This window comes from Sitophilus oryzae, unplaced genomic scaffold (genome assembly GCF_002938485.1).
Source record: "Sitophilus oryzae breed Bouriz unplaced genomic scaffold, Soryzae_2.0 scaffold_1307_pilon_pilon, whole genome shotgun sequence".
NCBI lineage: Eukaryota > Metazoa > Arthropoda > Insecta > Coleoptera > Curculionidae > Sitophilus > Sitophilus oryzae.
In genome coordinates, this window is record NW_022145957.1 from 3,668,151 (window position 1) to 3,688,874 (window position 20,724).

General features: G+C 38.0%; 1 protein-coding gene across 1 annotated transcript in view; it reads right to left on the minus strand.

Annotated features, from left to right (window-relative positions):
* Positions 1 to 6,308: 6,308 nt before the first annotated feature.
* The window catches only part of LOC115874955 (PAX-interacting protein 1-like), a 49,056-nt gene continuing 34,640 nt past the window's right edge, over positions 6,309 to 20,724 (minus strand). Inside the window, exons 2-5 of the mRNA XM_030890263.1 lie at positions 14,637 to 14,835; positions 13,863 to 14,574; positions 13,465 to 13,802; positions 6,309 to 7,352 (exon numbers count right to left, since the gene is read on the minus strand). Coding sequence (XP_030746123.1) covers positions 6,838 to 7,352; positions 13,465 to 13,802; positions 13,863 to 14,574; positions 14,637 to 14,835 — 1,764 coding nt within the window. The 3' untranslated portion in view covers positions 6,309 to 6,837. The remainder of the gene's footprint in view (positions 7,353 to 13,464; positions 13,803 to 13,862; positions 14,575 to 14,636; positions 14,836 to 20,724) is intronic.

Below are 20,724 nucleotides of genomic sequence, written 5' to 3' on the forward strand. Positions count from 1 at the left end.
GAATCCCTCAGCGTAAATTCACGCAGATCAATGGAACACTCGCCAACGTGCTGCTTCTTGACCACTTCATCTCCACTAGAAGGGACAAAGGAAAGGCCTACACGGTTGTGTCTCTGGACATCAGCAAGGCCTTCGACACGGTCTCCCATAACAGTGTTCGAAGGTCTATGGAGCGGCTCGGACTGGACGATGGCACTAGGAACTATATAATAAGCTCCTTGGAGAAAAATAGTACAACCCTGAAGGTCGGCAAGAGGCGTCAAACAAGGTGACCCCCTCAGTCCACTACTGTTCAATATGGTAGTGGATGAAATATTAGACATAATATGCGCAAAATACCACGGCGGTATCATAAACGAAGAGGAGGGCCACAGCCTGCCCATAATGACCTTCGCCGATGATGTGGTGCTGATGGAGGGACGACCTAAAAAATATGCCACTGATACTTAGCGACACAGTGGACTTCTTCCAAAGACGAGGCATGGCTATTAACAACAAAAAATGTGTCTCCATGTCTGGCGTTCCACACCATGGGAACAAATGCACGTCCACATTAACAAGGCCGATATACACCGTTAACGATACGACGATACCAGCGAATAGCAACATGGCCACATTCCGCTACGTAGGTCATCTTTACGGAACGACTGGAGCCAGAAAGCCTTCCCTATGCAATCTGCAGTTGTGGATCAATAGACTGCTCAGAGCCCCACTGAAGCCCGACCAGAAGGTAACAATTCTGAAAACCATCTGCTTCCAAAACAACTATATGGCCTTCAATCGACCCATGTCACGGGAGGCCTGCTTAGAGACGCAGACAAAATCATAAAATCGACCACCCAGAGGATTCTTCACCTACACCTGCACACTTCCGATGCCTTTCTTTTCGCAAAAATTAGAGACGGTGGCCTTGGCAACGCGTTGCCTTCCAGGGGTGTAAATGTATTGACCCCCCAAGTATTATGTATAGCTGTCATAAAAAGATTTTTATTAAAATTCTAATCAATTAAATTTTACAGAATTCATAAGCAAAACTTTTAAACTAAAATTGGCTGTAATACTAAATCTAAATGGAAATAAAATATTAGTACACCTATGACTCAAGAGTTTGATGGGTCACACGTGGCGACAGAAAAACATGGCTTCCAAATTTTAGAGAGGCGGGATGAGACCAATCAGTTAAGACAAATCAAGTGGTGGGAAAGAATATGGCCATAGATGCCAGGTCTAGGAAATATTCCCTAACATTAAGGTTTCTATCGAGGAAATACATTTTCAGAAAGCATATTTTTGGACACAATTTAGTGTGTGTATTTAATTTGTTTTCTCAAACTTGGCATTTCTAAAAGTATCATCAGATAAATATTTTAAAAGAATATCTTTGTTGGTAGATTGACCGTGCTAACCAGGGGCGCTATTCTGTACAATCGTCGGTATCGGCAAGTTACCGACAGCTATCGGTACGTACGGCCAATTAGCGTCGTGTTGATTGTTGTTGTCATTGTTACCGATCGGCCCTATGACAGATATCGCAAATTTGTACCGACGACTCTCGGTATCTCTACCGTGAGGTTGACAAGGGCACGGTAGAGATACCGATTTTCGTCGGTACAAATTTGCGATATCTGCCATAGGACCGATCGGTAACTATGGCAACAACAATTAACACATTTTTACTATATACAAATACGTATCGAGAGCTGTCGTAACTTACCGATACCGACGATTGTACAGAATAGCGCCTCAGGCTTCAGGAAATTTTCAGAACTTCATCTGGCACCACTGACAGTATCAAGTCGTAGAACGGTAGACATACTTTGACACATTTATCAAATCAGTCGGATTTTGAAAGGGGTTAGGTGTACATCATTCTACAATATATTTACGATTTTGAAGGTTATCCATACATCTCGAGACGTTTAATCTTTTAATAATAAAAATAATTAAACGTCCGGTTGTATCTACACTGCTCATGTTTTTGTTGCTGTTTCAGCATAAGTTAAAACAAGCATTAAAAAAATGACTAAAAATCAACTTTAAAAAAGGACAATTAGCAAAATAATTATAAAGAAATTAAATCAAAGGTTCAAAAATACCTCCCTGTTGTGCTTCGCAATAGCCAAGACGGTTATAAAACTCTGGCCTAACTTTAGCTAACATAACAGCGGGGATATTTTCTAACGACTGAATGATTTTTAATCGCAGCTCGTCAATATTCATGGGTAGTTCATGGTTATGGCCATAAATGGAATTTTTTTTTACATATCCCCACAGAACTAAGTCATTGAGTGACAAATCAGGAGAACGTGGTGGCCAATTAATTGTGCCTTGTGTGGAAATTAGCCGATTGGGAAATGTGGTTTGAAGGAACAGATTTACGTTACGCGCGTTATGCGCAGGACAACCATCCTGCTGAATCCACACTTCCTCAAAATTGATTGGCAAATTTCGAACTGCTGGTACAATTTGGTCTTGTAGCATATCCAAATATTTGGCAGCCGTTAACATACCATCAATAAAAAAAGGCCCAGTGATATGATTTTGCAGCATGCCAGCCCAGACATTTAGTTTTTGTGGATATTGTGTCCGCAGTGCCATACTAAGGTGCTTATTTTCTCGAGACCAATAATATACTATCGAAGGATTGTGGTAGCCATGTAAGGGAAACGCGATTTCATCTGAGAATAATATATTTTCCAAAAAAAAAAAATTCCGATCGGCTCTTTCTCTCACAGCCTCGCAAAACTCCAGACGTCTGTTACAATCTGCGGGAAAATTTTCTTGCGTGGTACTAAGCGTACGATTTTGTAGGACTTATATCCATGCTTTTTTAAAACCCTGCGCACCGTTCGAGCATTGCAACCAACTTGCTCGGCTATATGTCGGCTTGAACAAGCTTGTTTCGACCGCGGCACAAATATTAATTTTCTTGTCGGGAATCACCTTCTATGCGCCGCACAGTGTGGCTTTTTAATAATCTAGCAAATAAAAAACTAAAATAATTTATGTCTGATAATGCAAATATTTCTATGTATATCGGTAGTTATCATATCAATCAGGCGATAACAAAATGCCAAGAAATTCTTTCATAACATATTGGAAGCACAGTTGACATTTTAATTGGTTGTATTATTAGTACAGATTGAAAATATTTTCTGTTCGTGGCGTTTGCAGTGTTTGCAGTGTTTTTTTTGCAAGCATATAGGTAGGTGCTTTATAAAATAATTTAATGATTTGCAAACAGCATATCTAATAAATAATTTTTAAAAACCACAGTAAAAAAAAGAAATCCTCACAAAATGCTTTATTTGTTAAACCCGCAATCTCGAGATTCTATCAGATTCGGCTGAATTTCGCTACTATTCTTTAGTTTGCTTCATTTATTTTCGTTTTAGTCTATATTTTTGTGCGGCAAAGTGCGGGACATCTATTTTTTTAATTTTATTTCAGGCATCATGTCCTTATCGAAAAGACAACTTTATGAAGTTGTGCAACTTTATCCGTGGTATTATATACCTTCCAGCATACACAGAATTCTGATACATGTGGGAGACATAATAAAAGCTGCTGTTCTTCCAATTGGAATGTTGTCGGAAGAGGCATTAGAATCCAGAAATAAAGATTTTAAAAATTACCGACAATTCAACACCAGAAACATATCTAGAACTAAAACGATGCAAGATTTGTTCAATTACTTATTTATTTCTTCAGACCCCATAATTTCCACTCTATCTCAAAATGTCAACAATTTTCGAAAAAATATCACACTGGACAAAGAAGTTATAAAATTACTAGCTGATCCAATACTGCTTAACAGCGACAATCACGATTCGTCATTCGAAGATTCATCTGAGGACAGAAATTCTAGTTCATCTGAAAGTGAATAATATTACCTAAGAATCAATAACTATACCTTATTAAATTTTAAAATTAAGAATTTTTTTGTTTTGTTAGTACTAATTGGGTTTTGTACTTATTTTACCAAATATTTATACAATTTATTGGGCAATCTTTAAGAATTAAGAATTTTCATTGAGGGTTATTAAAAAATTACATTTTTCATTTTCATATTTTTTTCATTTAAATGGACCTTAAAAATGTGTGTTTTTGTTTAAATTTATTCGTTTATGTTTTAATTACCAAAATAGAACACAAAAAAATGTAATATATTTGTTAACAAAAAAAAAATAATTTTTAATTGCTAGATTATTAAAAAGCCACACTGTGCGCCGTCCTGATTGTCACAATTTCTGCACGCTGCAATGCAGCCTGTTTGCTCAAATTTATGGACAATGTTGCGTACAGTTGTGGCACAAAGCACAGGGCGATCTTGAAAGGTGAACACAAAACGCCCAATAACCTCTTCCACACTTGAGAAAATGTAAAACCATTTAACGATATGCACCTTCTCTTCGGTCGTATAAATAGCTATTTTTGAAACACTTAACATACACACCGAAACAGCTAGGCGAAAAGAATGATGCAAAAATAGTTTGGATCTCTTGTGTACTATTTCCTTTCCCCACCCTTTCATCTACATAAAGGTGCGTATTCACTATCCGAACGAACGAATGCTACTATCCAACGAGCAAACGTCCAGTCTTGTTCGCGCGGTTCTATAATACTCATTCGTTTGCGAACGTCTCTGATATACCGACTGGAAACGGATGATGGAGCGAACCGAATGGCTAACGGCAGCATGCATTCGGTTTGCTGTCCAAATATACCGAATTTCATTCCTCTCTTCTTTCGGATAGTGAATACGAACCTTAAGATAAAGCACCGCCCCTCTCAATGCGTACTCCCACCATGCTTATGCTTTACCTTGGCCACACCCGTAAATACCGGCAACAGTGTATGGGTCGCACCGGCCCATCACCGGCCCCTTTTGATGCTGTCTCTCTGTCTGTCAACCGGTCATTTATATTATTCTCTGGCTTACACGTTAAAATCCAGACCACACTTCTGAAGTGTCCCGATGTGTATAAATTGTTCCTAAAAGTAGTATTTCAAATTAGCTTTCTGTCTTCTATTTCCAATTACTGCATAATAGATATCCGGCATAAACACTAATTATTTTTTCTTTTTTTTTCAGATATTAAAAGCAACATATTCTTATATTATGATCTTTATTAATACAAATTCATAAATTTCAAGATAGAATGTTATTTATGAACAAAAAGTAACTACAAAATAACACATACACAACTAAAACACCATGATACTATATTAAACATTTTTGTCGCAGGTTTATTTTAAATGTTTCCTAGAATTTTAGATATTTGTTTAGATTTTCGATTCACTTGCAATAATGTTATTACTTAATATTGTGCTAAAAAATAAACGCCTAACTCCAAAGCATTCAAGTATGTTTTATAAGCACACAACAAAAAATGTTTCCCTAAGTACTATTTCATGCTCTCTTCCATGCTAAAGCTTCATTTAGAACCACGCAATTAGTGGAATAAATTAGTGGTTTCAATTACACTTTATACTTTTTAGCTTACGATCATTCACAATGTCTAAAAAACATAATTAAAATTAATAAAATATCCTAGCAACAGCTTGTATCCATAGAGAAAGCCAAATATCTAGCTTATAAAACAATAAACTCTTGATTTCAAACCATATTTTGTATTGACGGATGATAATCAAAGGCCAAAATTACATTCCTCGCAAATTTTGAAGTATAATTATAGGAAAAGTTAAAAGTTTGGTAACTTTTTCCACTACTTAAAAATTCCTTCCACTAATTCTGACGTTGTGAATGCTTACATTCAAATTAGAGGAACAAACTTCTACGCTAATTGAAAGCAGTAATTTATTCCACTAATTGTGAGGTTCTGAATGAAGCTTAATGGTTCTTAATTAATTTTATATGCCATTTACAAATTTAAAATTGCTCAGTTTACTAACAAGTAATAACAACATAATATGTAGGCAATGAACAAGCAGTACCCTACTAAATATGGAATATAATTAATTAACATTAGTAAGAAGAAGATGGGTAAGATTAACAAGTACCATAAATTATATACAAACAACATATACACTTAAAACGATAGGCTTAAAATTGGTATTTATATATAATGTCGGGTCCAGACCAAGCAAACAAAACAACGACAAGACAGAAACATTCATGTTTTACGACAAAATTGCGACAAATCCAATACATTTCTGCGACATTTTTGTCTCATTTTTGTTTTGTTTCAAAATTCGGAGACTTCATTGTCCCGTCTCGAGTCGGTAAAGATCAAAGTGTCTATGTTTTGTTTGTATATTTTACAAGTTATCGGCGCAGTGTGGATGGCGTGTGCTGCCAACAGTAGAAGACCAGTAAAATCACACATGGTTAATAAAACTCATTCGCAACAACTAAACTTTGGTCTTTGTTGTACAATTTGTATCAAGTTTATCTTGTCAGAATTTCCCATTTTTTGTCGCAAGTTTGTCTTGTTTTTGTCTCAAAATCGTTTTTACTTTTTGTCGCCTTGGTCTGGACCCGGCGTAACATCTAACTTCTAAGAAGATACCTTTTTTTTTAAAAAATCCGTATATAATTTTGAATTTGCGCCACACGACGCGACGGTGCGCACTAAATCAGTAATTATTTAACTGTGTATTTATTTAAAAAAAGTAATGCCTATATATAATCCGACTTAATAAATATATACATAAGAGATACATTATATGAAATGATATTTATATTCTTGTATAACAATATGATATGCATTAAATAAATAAATTAAAATGATCTTAAGTTTGTTTTATTTAAAACTTTAAAATGAGTTAAAAATGGGCTTTATTAATGGCTTTTATTTAACTAAGATGGTAAAATTAATGATAAATCCTTTTCTTGCTTTTTAATTTTTTCTTTGCAGCTGCTACTGTAGTGGTTGGAAATGCTTCATCATATGCCGCTATTATATCACTAACACTAGATGGTCTGTCTGTAGGAGATTTTTGTGTTTTGGTATTTGGCTGTTTAGAGTTCTGGTGATCAGTTTCTTGATGCCTCTGATCTTCTTCGTTTTGCAGTAACTGGCCAGACGCTATGCCCCGCCTAGTAAAATATTTAACCATATCATCGTAATTAACATCTTGATAACGTTGAATAGGTGGTTCAGTTTCGGTAAAATATGCATTTTGTGCTGGAGTTGGTAAATAGTAATATCCTTGAGACTGCTCTTCGTCCTGTGGTGTCTTATCGCTTTCTTGATTAATGCCATAAGGATAATATGGCTTTTCGGATTCTTGGACTTCTACTTTTGCTATGTTATCTGGCACTTGAATTTTTATTGTTTTTACCTGTTTTTCTGGTACTTGTTGCTGTTGAGCTGATCTTACTTCACCTATAATTAATAATTAATTATTTGTTGTAATATAACGAGAATTATAAAATGGTTATATCGACCTCTTACTAGGATTAAGTGGTGTAAAAATGAAACATTTTTCAAAACTTTTATTTTTCTCTTAGTTACAACCATTTAAATACAAAAATATTTCTTCTAAAAAAGGTATTTGGTAGTAACGAAACCAAAAACGTAAAAATATACCAAAAGTTCCCCTAAAATGGTCAGTATGCAGAATAGTGTCTCATATTATATTCAACACATAAAAATTATAAAAATGGGACATGCTGAGCTAAATAGAAAGCAGCCAAAAAACTCACACTTAAAGACCCAGCTATCTAGAAATCCTGGGAAATCTGCCCCTCGGCTTTTTTGACTCGCACTCAGGGAATCGATTTGGTGTCGAATCAAAATAATTCACCTAGATTTTTAGCTCTTTAAATAAAACGGTTTTCGAGATTTTAACAAAAAACAGTCTTTTCAGTTTTATTTTTAATTTTTATAGTAAAATTCAAAATTAATTAATGATGACTTTTTTTCTAATTCTTAGAAGTCTAAGACGAAAAAATAATGTGATCATGATTTTTAAACGAAAAGCCGATTTGTAGCAAAGAAAAGAAAATTTAAATCTTCATTTTTTAACTTTTGTTAAATATGTCACTCACTAAAAATTGTCAGAAATTGTCTTTTATATTTCTTTACACTCAGGAATTTTTTAGAATTTTTTGAAGTGGTGAAACAATATGAAAAAAAAAATTAAAAACTCATTTTTTTCTAAAGTCTTCTGTTTTACCTAACTTATATTTTTGTTTAGTTTAAAAAGTGCGTAGAAAATATTTTTTCATTAAAAATACATCCTTGCCAGAAATAAACATTAAGATTATTATTAAAAAATGAGTCCGAGAAGATTTTAGAAAAAAAAGATTTTAGAAAAACAATGAGTTTTTAATTTTTTTCATATTGTTCCAACACTTCAAAAAATTCTAAAAAATTCCTGAGTGTAAATGAGTATAAAAAATACATTTTCTGACAATTTTTAGTGAGTGACATATTTCACAAAGGTTAAAAAATGAAGATTTTAATTTTCCTACCTCCGCTAAAAATCGGCTTTTCGTTTAAGAATCAGATCATATTATTTTTTCATGTCTAAGAATTAGAAAAAAAATCATCATTAATTAATTTTGAATTTTACTATAAAAATAAAAATTAAATTAAAAAAAACAGTTTTTTGAAAATCTCGAAAACTGTTTTAGTTAAAGAGCTAAAAATTTAGGTAAATTATTTTGATTCGACACCTAATCGATCACCTGAGTGCGAGTCTAAAAGCGCGGGGGCAGATTTCCCAACTAATCCGGCTATACCCTTTATCTTTTTTAGTAGCACAAAAATAAAAAAAAATCTATACTAATGAGAAACACCAGCATATAATTCAAATCAAAATACAGTTAAATTAGATCGTCGCAAAAAAAACGAAAACAATATATTAGAGTCTAAAACAATTATATTAAATTAAAAATGAGGAAAAATATGTTCTTAATAAGTGACATTAAAAAATTAAAAATATCAATTAACGAAGTAAATATTTCTCAAAATCTATTAAAAGAGCAAACATCTTCGAAGTCTTAGAACTCCGGCCGCTTTGCAAATATGATGGTGGTAATTTTAACGTAATATCTTTCTTTAAAACATTAGTTATCTCAGTAACTACGGTTTTGAATTATCAATATGATAAGCTTTGTCTGCATCTCCACTGCAGACTAACTTTGCAATCTTTTAAAGATATTTTTCTGTATACATGTTTTTCTGTATCATGCTATTAGGTTTGTTTCATATTTACCCCTGCATTTGTCTCACTAGTACCACCGCGTGTGACTGAAATTTCCGGTCTAAAAAAATAGCTTGTCATACCAAAAAGGTTTAATTTAAACTGCCATGCTTTTTTAAACTATGTACCCTAACCAATCTACGCCAGCAACGACAGGGTCGATCGCTTACCGACAAAAGTTTGGTAGTCAGTTTCAAAAACCACAAAACGATTCATCACACAAACATTACACAAATTATGGGGAAGATCCCCTAACAATTATTGTTAAATGATCCTAGCAAGAAAGCTTACTAAGTATAAGTTTTCAGTAGTTTTATTTCAATTCTCATTTTTTGTGTGGCGTGTCTCATTTTTACACCACTTTATTTTTATTTCTTAGTTCAAAAATGTCGACATTTCTTAAACTAAATATCCTTAACCAACATCGTTTTCCCTTCCCCAACATCGTTATACACAAAATAATTATAATAACATACTAGAAAAAGGACACAACGTTAAATACCTTAGACTATTGACCATTTTTTGTAAAATCAAATTATCTCGATAAACGGTCATAGATTAAAGTTATCCACATATTTTTTGTCATATTGTATTTTCAGCCAACCAAGGATTGATGTAGCGATTTTTTTTAAACATTAATGAAAACCAATGCCGAATTTATTGCACCACAAACTCAAGGGTGAGTGATAATTTTTGAAGTGAAACACAACAACAAACAAAGAACAACAATCACGACACACGAGATGTAAACTTGTAAGGACAGCCTACGGCTTAGAAAAAAATCGTCCGATTTAAATCAAATTTATTTATGTCGATAGATTGGATCAAGGCCAACTTGACTGTGGACGACACGTCTCTCTGTAACAGTTTATTTTGACGTAATAAACGTCAAAAATATCAACTTTAATATCAATTAAAGTTTGATATGGAAGAAACGGCATCGACGTTTCGAACCGATCGATGCCGCTAAATGGACGAAATCATCAGGATTTTTCTTAATTATGGGTCGATTGAAAAAAAAAAACTCGGCACGTGGATAGAGGTACCGGAACGGAGTCCTCAGACGGACAGACCTAACCTAACCTAACCTTCCTTCGATTCTAATAGAAATTTTGTGAAAGTGAATCAAATTATTTATTATTACAGATTTCAAAAATTTGTCATATTATTGCATTCGCAAATTTTCAGCCAGACCGACGTTCCCTCACTTGGTATTTGCCAGATTGTTATTTCCATTAATAAAATGATTCCTTTTAACAACTGCCAAATATTTATGACCGGAAAAATAGGTGGATCAATAATATATAGATATATAGATAATTATTTAGTGAACCCATCCTAAAAAGTTTAGGCTAACTCATAAATTGTCATATATAATTTCACCATCCGAACAAATTATTATATTATTCAACCACTGGGAACTAGTCTCCTGGACTATACTCATAAACGAGAAACCCTATAAAACACACAAAAATGCGATACCCTGTACAGTAAACTTATGAAATTATTAAAAAATTTTATATTTAACTCAATACTAAATTTATGACCATAATTACTAGAGATTAACAAAACTGCGATTGCGATATTTAAATCGCAGCGACCGTAACCTGCGACTGCGATTTTAATATTTACCAAACCCAATTATTCAATTTTTTTTTCTAAATATTCAAATGAGCTACCCTCGTTTCATTTGAAAAAATTGAGGTATTATTAAAAAAACGATTTGGGCATTTTTAACTGACCAGGACAAACGCGAAAAACAATAGACGATCGAATCTATTTTTCCAAGGCATGTGTTAAAAATCAGTGTTTTTAACACAGAAACATGTTAGTGTAGGCCAATCAAATTAATATATTTTGAGGAATAAATTTCCAGCAAGCTGGAAATCATTTTAATACCTTTATTCGGTCCTAAATGCGTGTAATCTAACTTTCCACCATCCCAGGATAAGAGGTGAGCTTAGTTTTTAATAGGCAAAAAACCGTCAAATTTTTGCACATTTTTGAGTTTTTTGCTTGTAGCTGGAAGTCGGTGCGTCGGTCGGAAAATGTCATTCCATTCAATAATATAGAGGACTAAATTCTGCGTAGAATAACATATAAAACATCAAATTTGGTTCAGTGGTATAGCCGAAATCCAATGTTAAAAACGAAGAAAATTTCGTCTAAGAGAATACCCTGTTCCTATATGCTATCAGCGGATGCGATACAACCTCTGCATGCTATCGCCAAGGGAAGTTAGGGTTGCATGAAGATGCAGATCCTGAGGTTCTCATTTCAGCAGGTCAACTGTTCTTGGCTGCTCTCTATTCACCTAAGGCAGATGTGACCTCCTTGGACCAAATCCGCTACGAGATATTTTCAAAATCCCATCAAAGCCAACTTTTGAACTGGCCTCTCTACCTCCAACAAATGCAGCCGCCGCTCAACATATTCTGCCAGTGTACCTTCAAATCCAGGACTGGTGTCATAAACCAAAGGATCCTCTGAACTGGGATTGGAGAAGGACGGACTGGGAACTGGGATTGGAGCCTTCTCCCCATCACAAACGCCAAAGATCCAGCTCCAGCTTAAATTCTCAATACTGTGTCATGCAAATGTTCAAAGGAGTGTACAGGGAAGTTCAACAATATGCCTCAACTGCAACGGTCAGTCATGCTCGAATTCAGCGCCCTTCGAGGATGAGAATGAGACCTACATTCATTGCCGTAGAAGCAGAAATAGGTGAGGATGGTCCCTTTGAAGATGATTCCGATGAAGAGGACCTCGATATGCAACCGTGCCTTCCAAGCTTTTCAGATGAAGGGCCATCGACATCTAAGAAAATGCGAACATGAATGCCGCCACATTTTGTGCTGCATGTCTATTGATTTTTATACCATAATTACATTTATTCAATAAACTTTAAGTGTTTTCGTTATTTTATTGCACCTACACTATTAAGAACTATGATTAATTTACTTACTTAATTAATATTAATAATACTTATTAAAGATTTAATGGAAATACAGAACTCTGATAAATAATGATTTTTATATCTACTACTTGAATCTCTACTCAGGTTGTGCATATTAGTTTAACATTGCAAAGCAATATGAAGTGCTGTTTTGGTACAAAATTTTGATATTTCTTTACCTGACATAACTTCAAATGACTGAAAACGTCGAAAAAAAAACGATTTTGAATTGATGCCAAATTTCGAATTATAAGTGACTAAATTTAAAAACTATGGTATCTATGTAACGTGAAATTTTATTCTCAACAACTTGTTTCATGGTTTTTTTCAATAGGAGTATCTGTTTTAAAGATATGTGGTCTTAGATAGCCGCAAAATGTAAGTTTGCTCCGACATACGAAATTTTCTTTGTTTTTAACATTGGATTTCGGCTATACCACTAAACCAAATTTGATGTTTTATATGTCAGTCGACGCAGAGTTTAGTCCTCTGTATTATTGAATGGAATGACATTCTGCGGCCGACGCACCGTTTTCCAGCTACAAGCAAAAAACTAAAAAAGGTGCAAAAATTTGGCGTTTTTTGACTACCAAATGTTAAGATCGCCACCTGGGATGGTGCAAACTCAGATTACACGCATTTAGGACCTAATAGAAGTATTAAAACGATTTCCAGCTTGCTGGAAATTAATTCCGCAAAACTGCATTTTTCAATTTAATTTTATTGGCCTAGTGTTTTTAACACATAAAGTAAAAAAAATCGAGGGTGCCAGTTAAAAATCAAAAGTCATTTCCGGTGAAAGAGGAAGTGGCCAAAAACAATTGAATACGTCAATCAATCCTAATTTATGTCATATAGTAACATACCAAATCTCGTTTTTTCATCAGAAAAAATAAAAAAGGTGTAGGGGTGAACCACTCTTGAGAAACACCCGGTATATTATTGATCGTGGCCCTAGAAAATAATACCTTCTCTATAAATAAATAATCTCAGAGAGAAAATTCAATCGTAGTTTACTAAATAATGTTTGAATAGACCACAAAATTACAATCGCAACAATATCGCAAATCGCAACTCCTAAAAATTCATACCCGCAGATAGAAATCACGGTCCCAGTTTACAAAATCATAATCGCAGCAAAATCACAAATCGCAGCTATAGTGATACGAGTTGCCTAAATTGAAGTTCGCAAATAGAAGAAATCGCAATTGCAGTTTCCTATGAGAGCTAATCGTAGGTTGCAATTGCGCTTTTCAAATCGCTGCGAGATTGAATCACAGTTGGCGATTTTTTGCTCATCTCTAATAATTACCTATATGATAATAAAGTACCTGAGTCTGTTTTGAACACTACATTAGTGTGTTGACTGCTTGGATAGTTTTCATGAGTTAAAAGCTGGTGACTGTTCAGTTGCTGCTCACTGTCATCTTGATAGTATCCCTGCTGATACTCATTATTATAGTTAATTGGCTTACTAGATAAGTATTGCTGCAATTGTGAAATCGATTGCGACTGAGCAGATGGTTGCTGATTATATTCATTTTGATAATTTGCACTATAATATTGATTGCTAGGATAATCATTTGGTACAGGTTGGGCAACTTGATGAGATTGGTAGTAATATTGTTGTTGCTTGGGTTGTGTCCTGTAACCATGGGTTGGATTATTTCTGTTGTAAAAATTATAATTAGTTCATTCACTAGTATCAGACAATAAAGCACATAATTACCTTAACCTACTAGCACTTTGTGCTACTTCAGGATGGGGATTATAAATTGGTGTATAACTTGGCTGTTGATGGTATTGATAATTTTGATTTTGAACTGCATGATCACTGTTTTGATAATTTTGTGCATTTGAATAAACGTTTTCTCGATTGTAGTAATTGTTTATTGGTCTTGCAGAATTTACTGGGACACTGGGTGCTCTATAGCTTTGTTTCGTATTATATCTGTTTGGTGAATTGTGGCTCGATGAATATTGGCTTAGAATTTCAGGTTCTTTCAAAGCTTTTATGTAATGGGTTAGAAGAGACTGGATATTTATAGAATTAATAGTTTTAGCAAATGGATGACTATCGGGTAAATTAGCTTGTAGTGTAGAATCTTTTAATTGGTCTGGATATATCCTTAAGACAATTACTGGAATAGGTTCTTGACTTTGTTGTAAATATGATGGCTGTGGTGCATTTGAACTTAATTCACTTATTTGGCCTTTCCCGCTAACTGTCGAATACAAAGTCGTACCAGGTTGCAGAGCTTGATTCACCTTCTCATAGTGAGTTATTGTTGGTAATGTGTATTGTACTGACTTCTGTATACTTATTGGAGTATTTATAATAGCACTCGAAGACGGCCCTTTTGCAATACCCTTATAAGGGGGAATGTCATGCTGAGAATATTTGTAAACCTCGTAGCGAGGTTTTGATGAACCTAAACTATCTAAAAATAATAGTAAAAAATTACCAATTCTAAATGAATATTACCTATTTTCTTTTACTTACTGTATCCATAACCCAGAGCATCTTCAATTGTACGTTTTAAATTTTTTGATGTAGAATTTTCAGCTGGATCTACAATTTGTATAGCAATAATGGCAGGTTGAGAAGTTGTTTGTTCTTGACTAGATTCTGTTGTAGTCTTTATAGATTTCTTTTTTGATTTGGATAGGATACCATTTGGCAAACCTGTTAAAGTGATAAACTGAAATGGAAAAAAGTTTCATAAAAAAACTGTATTTCAAGTAATAAATATTGCAGTGTTGGCTACGCCACAAAAAATATGATGTATGTGAGTTAAAGTGTAGAAAGATGAAGTGAGATTTCACGGATTTATTCTGTTATCCTTGGTGTTTAGAAAAATACCAGGTGGCTCAACTCTAACTTTTTAGTTTTATTAGATGGACAAACGAGATTTGGTATGTTAGTAGATGACATAAATTTGGATTGATTGCCGTATTCAATTATTTTTGGCCACTTCCTGTTTCACCGGAAATGAATACAATTATTTTTTATTTTTATTGGATAGAAAATGACACTCTGCATAGAATGATATATCATTCTATGCAGAGTTGCTATATACTATGGTAACTTTTGACATTTTCAATTCCAAACCAAACCAAACATATTTTAAAAAACACTAATTTTTAAACTAGGATCCTTAAAAAAGTAATCTTAATTGTCTAATGTCTTTCGTGTCTTATTCTGACCGGTTAAAAGGTACCCAAATCGTATTTTTTATTAAATCTCATATTTTTTCAAATAGCTCATTACCATATTTGAAAAAGGCATTTTTTACGAGTAATTTGGTACCCTATACTTGTCAGCTCAATTGTCATTATAAACCGCATGTTACAATTTCAAATAACCCATATGCGAAAATGTCATAAGATGACATATGATATGTCATTCTAATCAGAGTATAATTTTCTATCGAATAAAGTAAAAAAATACCGACGGTGTCGTTTAAAATTCAAAAAGTTGTAGTCATTTCCAGTGAAAGAGGAAGTGGCCAAAAATAATTGAATACTGCAATGAATCATAATTTATGTCATATATTAACATACCAAATCCCGTTTTTTTATTTAATAAAAATAAAGAAGTTATAGGATTAAGCCACTTTTGAGAAATTCCCGGTATTTTCCTAAACGCCAAGTCTCATTTCAGCTTTCTACACGTTAACTCACATTATACACCATATTTTTTCTGGCGTGGCCAACATTGCAATATTTATAATGCTATATCTCAATTTTTTGAAGGCAACATCATCAAATCAATCCTGACTTATGTCATATACTAACGTACCAAATGTCGTTTTTTTGCTCAAAAAAAATAAAGAAGTTATAGGGGTGAGTCACTTTCCAGAAACACCCAGTGTAGGTAAGTATAAATAAGGTTAAATTCACCTGGGGTTTTTACCACTTTTTAGATATTCTGTTTTTAATCAAAGTTTTAGTGAATAAGAAATATCATACCAACACCGCATATTCCTTTAAAAATATTTTTAGGATATGCAACTTTTTAAACCATGCAACATTTATATTATCTGGCGACTGTTGACCGCGAAGTTCTCGAACAGACCTTATCAAAACCGATCTGCGACGCTATAGCTTTGGGTACTTTCAGGACCCGTCTTGAAACACGGACCAAGGAGTCTAGCATGTGCGCGAGTCATTGGGAATTACTAAACCTAAAGGCGCAATGAAAGTAAAAGTTCGTCTCGCACGGACCGAGGGAAGATGGGCGGTCCTTAGTGGCCGCTCCGCATTCCCGGGGCGTCTCATTCTCATCGCGAGAAGAGGCGCACCAAGAGCGTACACGCTGGGACCCGAAAGATGGTGAACTATGCCTGGTCAGGACGAAGTCAGGGGAAACCCTGATGGAGGTCCGTAGCGATTCTGACGTGCAAATCGATCGTCGGAACTGGGTATAGGGGCGAAAGACTAATCGAACCATCTAGTAGCTGGTTCCCTCCGAAGTTTCCCTCAGGATAGCTGGCGCTCGTTGCGTACGAGTCTCATCCGGTAAAGCGAATGATTAGAGGCATTGGGGTCCAAACGACCTCAACCTATTCTCAAACTTTAAATGGGTGAGATCTCCGGCTTGCTTAAATGTTGAAGCCGCGAGATTTCGGATCAGAGTGCCAAGTGGGCCATTTTGGTAAGCAGAACTGGCGCTGTGGGATGAACCAAACGTCGAGTTAAAGCGCCTAAATCGACGCTTATGGGATACCATGAAAGGCGTTGGTAACTTAAGACAGCAGGACGGTGGCCATGGAAGTCGGAATCCGCCAAGGAGTGTGTAACAACTCACCTGCCGAAGTTACTAGCCCTGAAAATGGATGGCGCTGAAGCGTCGTGCTTATACTCGACCGTCAGCGGCATGTGCGAAAAATAGCAATATTTTTCATGAAGCTCTGACGAGTAGGAGGGTCGCGGCGGTGAGCGCAGAAGGGCTGACCGCGAGGTCGTCTGGAGCCGCCGTCGGTGCAGATCGTGGTGGTAGTAGCAAATACTCCAGCGAGGCCCTGGAGGACTGACGTGGAGAAGGGTTTCGTGTGAACAGCCGTTGCACACGAATCAGTCGATCCTAAGCCCTAGGCGAAAGCCGATGTCGATGTGGTGTACGTTTATTAAGTTACGTCTAACGTAAATACTTAGCGAACACAACCGTCGGGCGAAAGGGAATCCGGTTCCTATTCCGGAACCTGGCAGCGGAACCGTCAATAAGTCGGGCCCTCGCAAGAGAGTTCGTCGGGGTAACCCAAAAGGACCCGGAGACGCCGTCGGGAGATCCAAGTCGGCAAATTGGATCCGTAACTTCGGGATAAGGATTGGCTCTGAGGATCGGGGCGTGTCGGGCTTGGCGAGGAATCGGGTACTGGCTAATGTGCCAGGCCTGGGCGAGGTGCAAGTTTTTGCGAACCGAATCCGAGCTCGGTCCTGAGCCTTGGCCTCCCGCGGAACCGCTTTGCTGCGAGGCCCGTTTGCGTAGCGTTTCACGACGTTACGCTTCGGTGTCCTCTTCGGCCGCTATTTAACGATCAGCTCAGAACTGGCACGGACCGGGGGAATCCGACTGTCTAATTAAAACGAAGCATTGCGATGGTCTTAACTTGATGTTGACGCAATGTGATTTCTGCCCAGTGCTCTGAATGTCAAAGTGAAGAAATTCAATCAAGCGCGGGTAAACGGCGGGAGTAACTATGACTCTCTTTGTCGTTGATATCTCCCGAGTACTTTCGACGAATCAGCGGAAATCAACACGCCCAGCCGGATTTTGATGCCCATAAACTCACACAACGGTATCAAAGACAACTCACGACCGGTTATACGCTTCTCCTCCAACCAATAAGGCCTAGAGAAGATCTTAGAGCGGCCCGCACTATCAGGAGCACAGAATTGGAGGAGGTTCTTCGCTGACCCACTTGTTGATGTCTCCCGGAAGAACCCAGCGAATCAACAGATGTCGACATGCCCAACGCTCCATAAAGACGCAAAGGCGTCCCCCTCGCATAAAATGGCTTCCACAACGGTAGGAGGTGCAACAAACACAGCTAGCAACCTCCTACCCTCCAAACAGAATGGTGGCAAGCAGAATCGTACCGAGCGCGAGAAAGACACGTTCAACACGCCAAAATGTCCTGTTCGCAAGATCGGAACTCCAACATCCGATGCGCAACAATCCGGCAACAACACCAAGACAACCTACAAGAACAACACCTCTAAGAGAGTTTCACCAAATACTTCGTTTAGTAAATCAGACAAAAACGAAACGGAGAACGGCATCCTGAATGGCACCAAGGGCTCACTCACGACCAAGAGTCCTACGTTACTAAACATCAGTGACGAAGGCATCCAAAACATCAAGGAGCCTACACAGAGTGAACCTGCTATAGTTAACACAGCAAATGGGCCCAACGAAACAAATTCTGGCGTCCCAAAGGTTCACTCGCAAGATGCAGCAGCCAAGTCAGGATGTCTCAAACGAGAAGGAGCCGAGAAGAAGGACCTAACATGCAGTACCTGCAAAACAAGCTTCGCCCAAAAAAGCCAGTTGAAGTCGCATATTATGACCCGGTCCTGTGGCGACAGAACCCGATGTAAATACTGTAACAAGCAATATGATATGTTCAAGAAGGTCCGACAACACGAACGCCGAAGCCACCCAGCGGAATGCGCTAAGGAGGCCGAAGAGATGGAGGTGCTGACTGAACCTGAGTATCTGGAGAGACTGGCGGATATCGAAGCGCGCACGCTTAAAATAGTCTCAATAAAGGAGATGATGTCCGCCACGGGGCTAACACAGGCCCAAGTCAGACACAGGAGGGAGAGCCAAATCTATAAAAAGTACCTGGAACGCGCCAGATCCAATTTAAAGGCGTCCAAAACCACTGGCCACACACCTCTGGTAAAATCCCTCCTGATGCAGCAGAAACAAAAGAAGGTCAGCCCTCCAGACACTTCCACAGGAACACCAACAACAGCGACGACGCCATCCACACCGCTGACATCTCGCCCCCAGTTAACAAGTGCTGACGCCGTAACACCGGGCAAACGACGCAGATCGCCGACGGAGCCGTCGCCGCTTCTAGACAGGCCTTCTAAAGCCGTCAAGCGCCGCTCAAATGAAGACCTACGGCCGCATACCCAGGTGCACACCGAGAGGGAGAGCAGAACACCAACGCCCCCCCCCCATGCCAACACCAACCGCAAGCAGTCCTTTAACACCACGTCCAAGCAGTCCAAACGAAACCGTGTACTTCACACCGGAGCCAGAGGGAAGCCCGAACCCCCCCACCACATCGAGAATCCAGATACTGAGCAACATGATAATTCGCAACCGCAACACAACATCGGAATGCGAAGCGCAAAATGTCAACGCCGATCCCCCTGCCACCCTAGAAACAACCACCGACGCATCTCCGGACAACACGTCTCCAAACAACTCCTGGCTCACCAACATCGAAGAGCCCATACCGGAGAGTGAGGAATTTAGGGAATTCTTCTGCGCCCAGCGTAGAGAGCTACAACCTACTCAAAAGCTCCTGCGCAAAATCATCGACCAGGCCCTATTAGGCTCAAGCAGTGCACTGGGAGAGTCGATAGACGCCTGGTTGGATGAGATCTTGCCAAAGGGTAGCAGAAGAATAAATCACCAAGCCCGGCCCAACAACAACCAGGTACAAGCCAGGAGAAACTACGGAGCGTCACGAGGTGGTAGGGGTCCCCGAGCAAGCGCCTTCAAAAAGGCACAGGACCTATTCCAGAAGGATAAATCGATGCTGGCCGACATAATCCTGTCTGGCCGAGCCCTCAACGATCCTCCAGAAACACCCTTATTGGAGGACGTTGAGAGCTTCTACAGCAATATCCTTGAAGGCCAATCCCCACTGGACCCGGAAGACGTTAGCCCAAAAACTGCTGCCCCGACTTTCCTACCAATAACACCGGACGACGTGGAGAAGGCCACGGCGCATTGGAAAGTCTCCGCCCCGGGCCCAGACGGCCTAACAGTCCATCAAGCAAGAAACATCCCTACAAATCACTGGGCAATAGTTATGTCCGCCATACTGTTCAGGAATGTACATCCCAAGAGCTGGAAGCTGCTGAGGACCGTCCTTGTGCCCAAGGACGGCGATCGAAGCTCTCCGGCAAACTGGCGTCCCATCACAATCGGGTCAACAGGCCAACGCCTTATGCATAGGATCCTGAGCAGCAAGATCAAGAACAGCATTAAGTTGAACGCCAATCAGAGGGGCTTTACGCAAATAGACGGTACCCTAGCAAATGTCCTTCTTCTGGACCACTTCATCCGGTCCAGAACAGAACAGGGCAAATCGTTTAGCGTGGTCTCTCTGGACATCTCAAAGGCGTTCGACACGGTGTCACACCACAGCGTACACCGAGGGCTGCGAAGGATGGGGATAGATGCAAGGACAATCGCCTACATAATGGGGACCCTGGACAAGGCGGCCACCACAATCAAAATAGGTCAGCAAACGACACGAAGGATTGACATAAACCGTGGGGTGAAGCAGGGCGACCCGCTGAGCCCATTACTGTTCAACATTGTAATGGACGAGATGTTGGAA